Here is a 14872-nt window from a genome sequence, read left to right as displayed (position 1 = left end):
AATATATAAAAACAAGTCAAATTTATATAGAAATGTTTGTTATACTGTTAGTTATTTTAAATTGGCTCTAAGTTATATCACTTATTGTTCACTCTTCCATCCTAACTTAATTATATATAGAAACGACTTAAAACTTAGCTTGGCAATTCATAATCGATCTTTTTTTTTTTTTAAATTAGTTAATGTTAAATTAGTCAATTACATTCTGGAAATGGATTTGTTAATATCATGGTTTGACAAGTCTAGGAGGAACTGTTTGTAACAGGTGATACAGCAGTAGTGGAAATTAGTGTAGACAAACACGTTCATTTCATATTTCACAGCAGACAGCAGTCTTGGTTTGAACTCCTGACTTGGTGCGGTTGGTTTACTCTTTACAGTTAACAGTTAATTTTCCACATTTTAAATTTGTTTCTTTCTTAATGATGTTTTTTTTCTGTACCATTGATACCTTTTCTTACTCAGTCAAGTCTCCAATGGCTTAGCTGTAAATTAAAAAGATGACAAAACTAAAATCTTGGGTTTCTATATTGGTATTAGGCATAGCACAAATAATACATTGTGTAGCTTCACGATTATTAACTAACAACTACTATTACATTGCAGCCTTGTTGTTTGTCTTCGGTTTTGTTGTTATAAACTCTCTTTACATCTCCAATAGTCTCATTGATCTTGTCTTCAATCAAAGTTGTTTTCAATTTTGATTCTTCTTTTAACTTTTCCCTTAAATTTATGTCACTTTCTTCTAATTTTCTATGTATTTCTTCTTGGTCTTCTTTTAGGTTTTACTTATTTTTGGGTTTCATTTAATTTTCTATAACTTTATACTAATATATTCTCCAATTATTCTTAGCCTTTTTTTAATATTCGTTTATTTCCACTAACATCCTGTTCCTTTCTTCTAATTTTCTGTAACATTATTTTTAATCTTGTCATAGTAATTTCATAATCTCGCGTAGCACTCGCGTCTGATCTCATCAGCCTCGTGGTCGCCGGTTGCAACAGTTGAAGTTGTGTTTCTTTTATTCTCTAAGTTATATTCCATTTTCACCAAAATAAATCCTACTTCTAACACAATTCGTTATATTGTTATTATTTCATTGGAAGGTTTTTTTATACTACCTGATGAAAATAATTCAATGTCCAGTCTATGTAATGATTTGTTTATTAGTTTATTTCCTCCTTTTAACATAAATTGTTTTTGGCCGACATTACACACGACGTCAATCAATGTAACACAAATTAACTTGTACAAAGTAATTCAGCAACTGCAAAAGCAAACACAGGTCCAAATACTTCACAATAACACGGTGATTAATTCAAAACTAATCTTGGAAACTACTCACTACACAGTATCTCGTATTTATAATCTAGTCCTAAAAATACCAATTTAAAAAATGACGTCATATCCTTAGCATGTTCTAAGTGTTCTACGCTCTCTAGCTAACAAATTACAATAGGACTTATACCATTAGAAACATAAGATTTGAAAATAATAAATGAACTGACACAAAGAAACTTTTAAAACCTACAAAAAGGAAAAAAAATGAAATAACTTATTGTTGAGCTATATATTTAGTCAGTGCTTGTTACTTATGCTTTGGACTTGAAAGGTACTATTTTGGTGATATATTCTCGCCATAATTTTATAAAAACAAAACTTTTTAAAGTAAATATTGGGTTATTAGATTTGCGTAATCATTTGCAAAAATCTAGGTTCTGTTCCCATTCTGGCGTGTCGTGTTCTACATGATGTGCTGGCACATTCTTATTACAAATACTGCTAATGTTAGGTCTACTGACTGGCCACGGCATTTTGGTTTGCATTTTGTTCTGTTAGGATTATGATGAAGCGAAGTAGCATTTGTATCTTATTTTACTGGAGAACTTTCTCACAACCTTTTAGTATCTGTCTTTGGAAGTCTTGTATAATTGGGTTTTGATCACATAGGAAAACTGATACACCCTTTTGCTTGTATCTGAATTTTTAATAGTGGGTTATTTTCAGTTGTTAATAAACACAGATAACGTATTCAAGCCAAAATATAAAAACAATGAGCGAAAAGTATGTGCATGCAGCAGTTGTACTATGGTAATTCATAATAAAAATATTATCATTTCTTTAAAAATGAAATAAAGTGTGACATATGGAGTTACATTTATTTAATTTTGATCATTTTATTATGCAAAGTGTGAAAAGAGAAGTAAAATAAAACCCGCTGGAAAAATAGTGTTTCGAAAAATATACTGTACAAGTACTATGGGTGAAAATAGTTCCAAATGTACTAAAAATTATTAAAAAATGCCGTATATTGTCACAAGTGGAGGCTGAAGTCAATTACATATTGTCTAAATGACGTTTTTTTTTTTTATATTGTTCAAATCATTTCAAAACCTGCAAAAAGATACTATACTTCACGCGCTTGTCTTACGTCAAATCTTTCTCTTGGATAGCCCAGCATAGCCAGGTGGTTAAGGCACTCGACTCCTAATCCGAGGGTGGCGGGTTCGAATCCACCTCCCACCAAATATGCTCGCCCTTTCAGCCGTGGGGCATTATAATGTTACGATCAATCCCACTATGCGTTGGTAAAAGAGTTGGTTGTGAGTGGTGATGACTAGTTACCTTTCTCTAACCTTACACTGCAAAATTAGGGACGGCTAACGTAGATAGCCCTCGTGTATCTTTGCGCGAAATTCAAACCAAGATATTTTGGATAATACAAACACCTAAATTAGAATATTAAAAATGTAACCTATAATTAATAGGTATAAAAATGCTAGCATCTTATGTTATCAGTGTTATCTTTCTAAATAATAATAATATCATAAATTACCAGATTTCATACTGCCCTTAATTATTAAGTTTTTGCTTGTTTTCAAATTTGTTTCTAGTGAAGCCCTTAGTTTGGGGTCATCTCGACCATGGCCGGAAGTGATGAAGTTATTGACCGGTGAGTCTACTATGAATGGAAAAGCCCTGATTTCGTACTTCGAACCTTTGGAAACTTGGCTGGACACTCAACTGAAAGATGAAGTTATTGGTTGGCCTGACGCTAAGAGTGAGTATTCTTTCTTCGCACTCCCCCACTGGTACAGCAATAAATCTACGGATTTACAACGCTAAAATCAGGGGTTTGATTCTCCCTCAGTGAACTCAGCAGATAGTCCGATGTGGCTTTGTTATAAGAGAATGCAAGCGCACACACAAATTTCTTCACAACTTGTTTCATTTTAGTGGTAGGCCCGGCATGGCCAGGTGGGTTAAGGCGTTCGACTCGTAATCCGAGGGTCGCGGGTTCGAATCCCTGTTGCATTAAACATGATCGCCCTTTCAGCCGTGGGGGCGTTATAATATTACGGTCAATCTCACTATTCGTTGGTAAAAGAGTAGCCTAAGAGTTGGCTGATGACTAGCTGCCTTCCCTCTAGTCTTACACTACTAAATTAGGGACGGCTAGCGCAGATAGCCCTCGAGTAGCTTTGCGCGAAATTCAAAATAACAAATAACATTTTGGTGAAGTTATCCTCAATGTTAATATTTATTTACTTTTGTTCTGTAATATTAAAAATTAATAGTACAGAACGTTTAAGAATTAGACAAGCATTTGATTTTTATAATTAAAACAATTTAAGAAACAAAAAATACATAACACTTTTGTACTATTTTGTTTTTCATACGTCATCAAATTACAAAGGTTTCCTAAACACAAATTTCCACAAATGTTGAAGTATAACCAGAATTTGCAGTAGTATACTATGACAATGTAAAGAACATTGTTTCGTCTATCAAATAATGCTACCATTCTTCCCCATTTCAATGTTGTGAAAATCATGCATCTGATAATAAATCTCGTAATCTGAAATGTAAATGTTTGGTCATTCTCAATATTTCGTAGCTGTGGTTTTATCTTATACAGTTCGTGATTTTTGTTTTCCAATATGAAGTGTAGTTACCATTAAAAATAGCGAAGGCAGTTTAATACAAATACTGCACGTTTAAAATAAGAGTTGATAATGTCTTAAGTTACAATGATTTCTCTGCCAAAGGTGTTTCTAGAGAGTGGGGTTGGAGGTATTTCTCCAGACACACACAAAAAGACAGTCGGGACCTTTTCTTCTACATAAATAATTTAAACAATTTACACGAAACTAAAATGGTCATTAAAAAAATCAGACAACATTTGAACTTTTAGACTTTTTTTTTCTATAATATTGGCGTGATCATTCGATCACGTGCTTAGTGAAAGAGAAAACCACTCAGTTCACTTAAATTCTTCTTCTTCGTATGTTTTAGTTTATTGCAGTAGGAATATTCATCAGCAAGTGTTAGCACACAGTGTTGCAGGCTTCCTTTGTGTGGCATTAATGGTACCGTTTTACCGGATGTAGTGTAAAGTCGCCAAATTTACCACTTCCTACATCATCCTAACATAATCACATTAAATAAAGAATATGGAAAAGCAAAATACGTTTCCATATGTTGTTCATCTAATGGACGTGTTGTAACACCGTTGTAGACGAGCTGTTTTGTTCTTTGTTATGAGTGGAAGTAATCTCATTGGATGTCTTGTATAGAAATTGGCCTTACGAAATCTGTTTTCTACCATCTCTACACTGTTACTTCTAAGAATGTTAGTTGCAAAATAATAAAATACTTTTAACCATAGAACGCTAGCATGGAATCAGTATGACTCCATATAAATGTTAATGACTGAAAATTTAACACTGTTGTTTTAGGGTTAAGAGGTTGGCGTGATACAAAGAACGTACCCTAAAATTATAGTGACAGTTGTTATTGATATAATATTTATATACATACTAATAATCACAATTAACTGATTAAACCCAGGATAGTCAATGCAGCACATCTGAAGAAAGAATTTCGATTTATATTATTTCGTGATATATTTAACTTATATGACTATAAAGCGGTATGAACTTTCTCTATGATATATATACATACGCATATGTATAAATTATACTTGCATATGCTATAATACACTGTATATATCTATGTTATCAGTGATTTCACTGAATTTGACTTTTTTATTACAGTGAACAAATTTGTTTTTCTTCTTTTATAGTTGAAGATTATTTTGAATCTTAAGAAGGACGAAACCCTTACATGAAATGAACAACAAGAAAGTCACGCAAACATCATTAGTATTGTTATCTTTAAAATATAAACCTAATCCTTCTCATGAAATGACCAAGAACTACAACAAAGTAAAAAATTCTTATTAAAGTATTTGTTATATTACTTGAAAATCTACGTTATCATGTATACAACAGAAACAATAAACTAGTTTAGGCTTAGTTTATGTCGAAGAACATTATTTGTTGTGATAAACACAAGTATTAGCAATAGCAGGTTAAAGGTAATGCATTACAAGTATTTCCTTTACATCCTGCATTCCTGGCCCAGCATGGTCAGGTGTCTAGGGCGTTTTATACGTAAAATGAAGGTTGTGGGTTCGACTCCCCATCACTCCAAACAAACTCGCCCTTTCAACCGTTATAAATGTATCGGTCAAACCCACTGTTCGTTGATAGAAGAGTAGCCCCAGAGTTGGCAGTGGGTGGTGATGTCTAGTTGCTTTTCCTCTAGTCTTTCACTTCTAAAGTAGGGAAGGATAGTGTAGATAGCCCTCGTGTACCATTTCGCGACTTTAAAAAATAAATCAACAAAACAAATCTTTATTCCCACAGAAGTAACAATGATGACATTGGAGCATCAAAACTTGAGAATTTATAACAATAAAAATGTTTATCTTAGAAAACTGTAGTTCAGTTTAAATAACCTGTTCCTATTTTATGATTTGAAAAAGATGATTTACACATTATTTAAGATTTCTTGTTCTCGTAACGTTAGGTAGGCCGAGTGGTTGGTTCGGCTTAGCCGTTGGAGCTTCCACTGATACTACATGTTACACAATTTATTTATTTTAAGTAAGGGTGCAATGGGTGAATGGAGCACATAGACACTAACTCGAGACTTGACAGTTAAACAAAGAAGAATACTTCTTTTATTAACTTTTCATGTACTTAATGGTAACATCTAATACGCATTTTCTCAAATAGGTTATATTTTTCTACTTTAATTAACACTTATACTGACAATTCGTCTAACTCTGTAGTACTTAATATGGCAGCCGATGCTTAAGAATAATGGTAATGAAATGCTTACAAAGAGTTCAGGTGAGAAACGGTTGTCTTACTAAGGCGGTGGACATGATGAAGTAATGTAAAGAACTTGCGTTGAGTCTGGAGGTAACTTCTTTCTTCAGGAGAGAGTTGACTTTTCAGCTGTTACATTAGATTATATTCTAGTTTTCTTTAGTATCCTCACGATGTATCAACTAGTATGCACAACTACCCACAAGTAGTTCCGATACTTAATTGGTCAATTCTGTTATAATCGTGGGCAACAACTAACAACAAAAAAACTCTGATTATCCATTGGTCACAACTAGAGTCGGTTAGTCGCCAGCCTCATCTCATGTATCTACACTGACATTCTTGTTATCGATACTTATCAAAGTACCGACTGTCTGTGGGGTGGGGGATGAAGCTCGATAATTATCAATCATTCACATCTTTAGCTCATACTGCAGTGTCATCAAGCTGGCAAAGATTCTTCCTGGTTCCGCTTAATTAATGTAAGTTCATAACTTGCACAACCATTTTACCGACCTCGATAGTGTCAGCTCGTTACAGTCTAAACATATAACAGAAAGTTTTCTTAACATGTTTCTCTTGAGTCATCGCCGTTGTATAATCACGACTTCTGTACCTATACTTCGCACTTCTCCTTATTAAGCATACTTATACGAGGCATTAAAATATCTAGCGATGATTCATTCTATAGAAAAATCATTTTATTATTTATTATTATCACCATTAGATTCCATCAAGGAACATAGGGCAGCAATCGCTTGCGGATTCTTCAACAGATATTTAAGTGAGTAGGTTGTTAGCTCACTGCACCGAGCCGTCCCTAATTTAGTAGTGTAAGACTAGAGGGAAGGCAGAAGGTTATTCTATAGAGATCAATTCAGAATTAAAAAATCAAGTCAGTCCATAAGTTTAGAGCTATTAAAGAAATTTTACCAAAAAGTAGGCCTGTACTTCGGCTTTCAAATTAAACATTTTTTAGTTGTAATACCGTATGCCTCACCAGGACTTTTTGAGAGGAGTGGAGAACGACTTTGGAATCAATAACATAAATGGACCTGACAAACACATATATTAGTAACTGTGGAATACACAGTCCAATAACATAAATGGATCTAAGAAACACATATATTAATAACTGTGGAATACACAGTCCAAAGCAAGCTTCAGGTTAATTTAAGAAACATATAACCAAAACGAAAAAAAGCTATTGATACAACATTAGAACACTACGCTGAGCAGTTTTTGCAGCAATAAAATTATATTTTCTGAATTATCTAATTACAGTTGAAATTAAAAGGGGTTCTTTCATCGTAACGTTGATCTGCGCTCTGTCCACCACGGGTAATAAAACTCAATTTCTAGCAGTTTGGGTCCGCATACATACCGCTATGCCACTGGGGGGGGGGCATCTTAACGTATCCCCTCTAAGTAGACTGAAGTAATTTAAGCGTCTTCCTTCTGTATTAAAGTTCTTCAGTGTTTTAAGATAAACCTTTTCAATACTTCCCAATCAGTTGGGTTTCAAAACATTCTTTTCTTGAAAGCAAAATTTACGAAATGTTATTCAGGTTAGGTATCTTGTTCTTATTTTATCAGTAAAACACTATTAAAGAATTTTTGTCATTTTCAAATATATTATCACGTGGTGGTTCAGCAATAAATGGCTTACAACGCAAAATGGGGTTTCGATGCTCAAAGTGGACACATCATATATATATATATATATACCGTTATGTAGCTTTGTGCTTAATAACAAACACAGCAAAATGTATTTATCTCCCAAATCGCTTAAAGGACAAATATTATCGTTAAGGTAAGCGTGTAAACCTTAAATAATATTGAACCCGAAGGTAGCCTCATATTCATATGTAAACTGTCCTTTTTTACATATTTATTTTAAGGGGTCTGACATGGCCTGGTGATTAGAGTTTTCAACTCAGAGTCTGTAGTTCATGGAATCAAAATCCGATGCCAAAAATGTTCGCTCTTTCAGCTAATGTATTATAATCCCACTATTCGTTGTCAAAAAGTACTGGTGGGTAAGCTAAGTGCTATTTTGAGCTACCCAATAATTAACATCGCCTGTTGTAAAGGTCAAATTATTACTACTGTTAGAGACCGAAGTTGATGGTAAACTAAAATAGTATTATAACTCTACATATCTTGTCATATATGGTGGAGTACAGACTTTATTCAAATCTGTGAAAGTGTTAAGTAAATCTGTAATTATGAAACAGGTTAAATCTTCAAGATAAGTATACTTTACACAAACCAGTAAGATATACATTTTCATGAAACACAGTGATCATTTCGTACTTATTCATTAGGTTATACACTGTCTTCTCTGTTACTACTCGGGCAATTCAATAACTACTCCACGCATTTAAACAATGACATCAATTGAGAACAGTGTGTAAGCATTTTGGCCAGACTGTAAATATGTCTTTTTTTTTAAATAGATCATATTTCCAAATCTCTACTGTAAAAAAAAAATAATAAAGGGTTAAAATGAAATATTTTGTTAATAACTTTCTATTGTTGTGCTAAACCAATAAACAATACGAGTAATAGCATTACATGCAATTACAAATAGACTATCTGTGCACTCATCATCCCAACGCACCTTCTGGTGCCTTTTTGTCGCCTAATCAACTCTCGTGCTCTAGTTCTGCTGCGTAGAATTAAACCATGTTACCATCCCCTTCCCTAAAACAGTCATATCCTCCGCTGCCTACTACATAATAGTCATGTAACTCTCAGGTGTTACATAATTTGCGTATTACGTAATTAACATTTATATGCGTCTCAAGTGTATATATAACGTAAACATTATGTAACCGTCTGGTAAATTTATATGTAATGTAACGGTTATGTAACCCTCAGACAACATCCTTTAATCTCCACTCACCTGGTGAACCCTCACTGTGGCGACTTTTAGCACATAGGTACTCCCATAATTATTGGTTACATATACGCTCATTGAAGTTTTTGTTCATGTCTTTTAATTTTCACAATACCTATATTAAGTAAATAAAAATTTACATTTTCCACCAATACCAATGAAAAACTCTTGAAAATAGAATGTCTTTATTCCACATTACACACTTCTAATATAAAGTTAAAATACAAATGCTTTAACTTTTTTATAATTCTTCAACAAATTAACTGAGTGTTTTATGAGGCTCAAAAACTCATTTGCACTTTTTCCAGTAATATTTACGTCACTATACTATATTGAGCTGTGTATTAACTTAACTGTATAAGCAGTATTTATACTGCATTGATTTCCTGTCAGACGTGTTGTGATGGCCAATCATACAAATTGAATTAAACAAATAAGCTTAAAATGTATGATAAAATTCACGTTAATTGTAAATTTCATTCAGATTCTTTTTAGAGCACTACTATTCCAAAATAGATACTTCGAATACTGCGTTGATAATGTTTTCAAATCATTAAAAAAAAACACATCACAGCAGCAACAGACCCCAAAACAAAATACCCACAATGAACATCCCTCTCATAAAAACCACAACCAAAATTCGTAAAGCCTTTAAACAACCTCAACATTGAAAGAACTATTAGTATTGTTTTACTTTACACAGTCACAAACAAAATTTGACGAAAACAAACAAACGGTGCTATGCCAGAGAAAACAAAGCAGGATAAAGGTGCCACCTCAAAAACGTATACTATGAAATCACATTTAATATATGTTGTGACGTACATTGTAATGGTATAAAAGACTCTTTAGTCTAGATATTATTAATTTATTTGTTTTTAAGAGAATATTTTATGATTGTGTAATTTTATTCATGACAAGAGAGTTAGCAATTATTTTAAGGTAAATGTTATGACAAGTTTAGTTACTTAACTTGGTAAGAATCACACGTTGTGTTTATAAATCATTGATGTGAACATTATAGAACGTCGCATGAAATTTATTGATGTCGATAATATATCAAACAGCTGATTAAGTAAAAACATATAAATAGTGTAAGAAAACAGCAGATAGATAAAAACAAAGCAGACGAGAAAGTTACACGAAAGAGTTCAGCCACAGAAACGTTAAAAGCAAAGTTAATCGTCGTAGGAGTGGGAGGCGTAACGATTATTGTAGGTCTAAGAAATAGTGAGACTAACGCTGTTAAAAGATACAACAACAGGTAATTTCGTCAAAGAAATTTCTAAAGTAATTCAACCTGTTTATGTTGACTTTAAAAATAGACCTATTTCCGAAAAGCAAACGTTTATTGGAAATAAGAAAGAGGAGCAGGTAGTTTTAAAAATATAGGATGCAATCGTGGTAACTCGACGAATCGTAAATAAACTAAGCTCGAATAGTTTAACGATAGTAATAAAGAAAGAATATTTCGGCTTACCAACCCAAATTTAAGCAATTGAATAGGCTTAAGTAGAGTTTCAACAACAAGAAGTGAATTATACAGTGTTTAGGAGAAGCTTATGATTATCTGTAATGTAAAAACATTGCTGTACATATGTTCAACTAGTTCAAATATATATATTATTTTGAAAGCAATGAAGTGAGTACTGTTTTTTTTTCTTTCTTTTTTGCTCAATTTACTACCAAAAAGTCACAAACTCCTATTGAAGATGAATCCTAAGCTTAACAATAACACAGTATATATTCATACTTACTTTATAAATAAACGTCTTTAACTAACACAAATACAGGAGAAACTAGAATACTTTCACACACGCGTCCCCAAACACATCCGTGTATTATAACAGGTATGAGCAGCACAAAAACTGCCTGCCCCAGCAGTACTTCCTATAAAACCACGAAACCCCAAGCACAGAAAATTAAAACCCATTTAACGTTTCTATTTTACAAAAAAAAAAAAAAAACGCTAAAGAGAGAAAATATATGGAAACTACACTCGTTAACGAAAAAAATTCAAAAATTAATAGAGTCAATGGATGGTATGTATAACTAAACCTCCCATCAAAACAAAAATTACACACATTATACCAGTACACTTAACATTGTCATTTTTGAATTAACAACTTTCGTACACTTGATTTTTTTTTCTGTATTACACGACTACAGCATATTCTACAAATTGCACAGTCTCAATAACAAAGTAATTGCAGTTCTTCTTTAGTTTAATACTGCTAGTACACTTTGCATATTCTCAACTTAAAATTTTTTGCCCCTAACAACTTCTATTTTCATCTATTTGTTTTGTAGCTAATCGTAAAACATTTTGTAAATCTCTTTATTTTTATATTTCATATAAGTAGTATATATCAAATATTAATATAGCAATACTGTAACATTAGAACGATAGTGAAACAATAATGACAATCTATACATTGTTAAAAGCACGTTTAGTAGACACAAGAAATAGCATTAATTATATTTGTCATTAGACGTTATGTTAGGCCTATTATGTTTTTAACACTAAATTCCTAATCTAGCTCTTTACATATTTTCAAGAATTAGAAGAGTTTATGTTAACAGCATTTCAACCATACTACATTGGTCATATGCATTGCTGACGATGCGTTTCGTTCAATCCACAGCTCTTCAGAATGAAAACAGTAGCGGTCAGAGTACAATCTGATATAGACCTTACGACAAACACAATTATTTTTTTTTGCTTCGCCAGCTTCTAAAATGCGTTCACACAATAACAGTTGTTGTCGAGAAATAGAATACCACAGCATTCACAGGCAGTTTTGTAATTCAATGAAATTCTAATATCAAACAGTTTTCAGTACTGACCCTGAAAAAGCCGTAAAAGCGAAACATCGGTTAAAGTAAATATTATCGTATAATTAACTGTAATTTACCGAGTCACGATGACACGTATAAAAGGTAAATGAAAGATTGTTGTCGTTGTTCTATGCTTTCTTCTTTTTTTATCTTCGGGTATAAGTTAAAAGGAAAAAAAAATTGCTGGGGTAATCTATGTTAATAGCATTAGTTAGTTACCAGCATAATTTTTCATGTTTAAATACGTTAATTGTGAGTTGTTTTGAATATCGACCTATTTACATTCTGCTGAGAGCTCTTATATCATATGGCAATTTGCGTTTAGACGTTGATAACGAACATTTTTAATCACGATGAAACTTTCAGAGGTTAGTTAGTCCAAAGGAATTCTTAACCACTTATTTTATTCGGTTCCTACTTTTTACGGGTTAGATAATTTCAATTTTTCCCTTCATTGCAAGAGAATGACGAACACGTACTTTCTTCTCTTGAGGACACGAAATAAATACCGCGCATGCGTGGGAACTTGCTATTTTAAGTGATTTTTTACAGTACAGATTTTGAACCACCACATTACTTAATTATAGGTTTTCATTGCCTTTTAAATGACGTTGTTGTAGTTTCATAGCTAAGAAACACACACACACAAAAAGTTTCACGAATTCGGTCAAGGAGATATGTCTATTATATTAAATAAATTTTTCTGAAATATATACTGAATAAGTTTGTTTGTTGGTTTGTTTGATTGTTTTTGAATTTCGCGCAAAGCTACTCAAGGGCTATCTGCGCTAGCCGTCCCTAATTTAGCAGTGTAAGACTAGAGGGAAGGCAGGTAGTTATCACCACCCACCGCCAACTCTTGGGTTACTCTTTTATCATCGAATAGTAGGACTGACCGTAACTTTATAACGCCTCCATGGCTAAAAGGGGGAGCATGTTTGGTGAGATGGGGATTCGAACCTGCTTACTGAATAAGTAGTTATCATTTACGATAGATAATAAAGAACAGGTTTTAAGTCAAACGTAGTTACTGTGATACAAAAGAGGTAGTTAAGGATAGGCGTTGAAAAATATTGAAGTATAAAAATGTTTTGCTTGTATGAGAAATTGAAATCACATTAATTAATTCACTTGCAAAAATCACTCACATAATACCTAGCACTTTAATTAAAGTACATATCAACGTTTCGACCTTCGTACGTCATCTTTGGGTTATCCTGTTGTACAGATTGTTCTGTACTTTAATTAAAGTGCTAATATCCATTCCAGCCGTCTTGAGAATACACTTTTACTTTAAGTGGGTTTCTCGTCATTACGAAGGTAATACCTACTTGAGAATACACTTTTACTTCAAGTGGGTTTCTCGTCATCACGAAGGTAATACCTACTGTTAAATTATTCACCGTTATTTTCGAAACAAAAATATTTATTATTTTGCAATTTTGTATTTTCATAGAAATGCCATTTTACTGCAATTAAATACTAATTTTCTTTATGAGTCTATTCGAGGCGTATCTGCGTTAGCCTGGTGATAGAATAGAGAGTAGCTACTTAACACCATCTATTATTGCCAACGCGTAATCTACTCTTTATATCAACGAATAATGAGATTGACCGTAACATAATGGCTAATAAAGCGAGCATATTAGGTGAGTGGTTTCGAACCTACGACCTGCAGCTTGGGAGTTAAGTGTCATAACCAGTAGGCCCTTTATAATTGTAAGCATGTCTACAACTGTTTCTATTTTCCGTACTCCGTTCTTCAAGTTCACCTTTTTTTAACCTTTACAAGAAGCCGAAGTCTATATATATATCATATTTAAATATTAATTAGATAATTTATCTTCCTCGCTAGGTAGGCCCAGCATGGCCAGATGGTTAAGGCACTCGACTTGTAATCTGAGGGTCGCGAGTTCGAATCTCCGTCGCATCAAACATGCTCGCCATTTCAGCCGAGGGGGCGTTATAATGTTACGGTCAATCCCACTATTCGTTGGTAAAAGAGTAGTTCAAGAGTTGGCAGTGGGTGGTGATGACTAGCTGCCTTCCCTCTTGTCTTACTCTGCTAAATTAGGGAGGGCTAACGCAGATAGCCCTCGTGTAGCTTTGCGCGAAATTCAAAATAAACCAAATCAATCCCTGCTACGTCAGCAGTGAGTTTATAGACTTACAACATTAAAATCTGGGCTTCGATATCTCGTGGCGGTAAGAACGTAGATAGCCTATTATGTAGCTTTACGCCAGTATAAACAATCAAAACTCTTTTTACAAGAAGTATCTTTAAAACGAACCAGTCAAAAGACTGGCGACATTTATTTACTTAAAATACCAAAAGTACAGATACAGTAAATTCAGAAAATAATAACATTTTCAATTTATTTTGAGACAAGTAATTAAATCGAATTACAATATTGTTTGGGAAAAGATCGACAGTGACATAATGGAAAACGCTAAGGGATAGTTTTTCAATACATGGATTTAAAAACCCACAATATTAACTAAACTAATCCATGCACAAATATTTATCTCTTACAAATGTTATATACAGTTATTCCTCTGCTCCGTTAAGACTAAGTAAACGCTTCTAGCCTACGTTGTTACTGTTAACAGGTCACTTTTTCTCTAATCCACGGTTTAAAATTATAGAGGGCTATGACCGAACCACGTAAGCCTTGTTATTTCTGACGTTTAGCCCATATTGTTCATAACATATCGGTCGGACGAACATGTTAAGGATTCTTTTAAAATGGATTTAAACAATGTATTTAACAAAACTCGTTCACAGCTAAATCAAATATTATTATAACAATAAATCTATTTCCACATTGTTGTTTTCATTTTATGGCGTCATTTTTACGAGTAATAATAAAATTTCTGAACCATTTTGTATTGAATTTGCGTTTAAAGTAATTTCATGTGGAATTTTTCAGTGATATACTTAATAAAATAAAA

At 33.1% G+C, this 14872-nt stretch overlaps 1 protein-coding gene across 1 annotated transcript in view; it reads left to right on the top strand.

Annotated features, from left to right (window-relative positions):
* The window catches only part of LOC143227447 (angiotensin-converting enzyme-like), a 103322-nt gene that overhangs the window by 37478 nt on the left and 50972 nt on the right, over positions 1-14872 (top strand). Inside the window, exon 13 of the mRNA XM_076458894.1 lies at positions 2896-3062. Within this exon, the coding sequence (XP_076315009.1) occupies positions 2896-3062 (167 nt within the window). The remainder of the gene's footprint in view (positions 1-2895; positions 3063-14872) is intronic.

Source organism: Tachypleus tridentatus, chromosome 9 (assembly GCF_004210375.1).
Source record: "Tachypleus tridentatus isolate NWPU-2018 chromosome 9, ASM421037v1, whole genome shotgun sequence".
NCBI lineage: Eukaryota > Metazoa > Arthropoda > Merostomata > Xiphosura > Limulidae > Tachypleus > Tachypleus tridentatus.
This window is presented reverse-complemented; position numbering and strand designations above follow the sequence as displayed.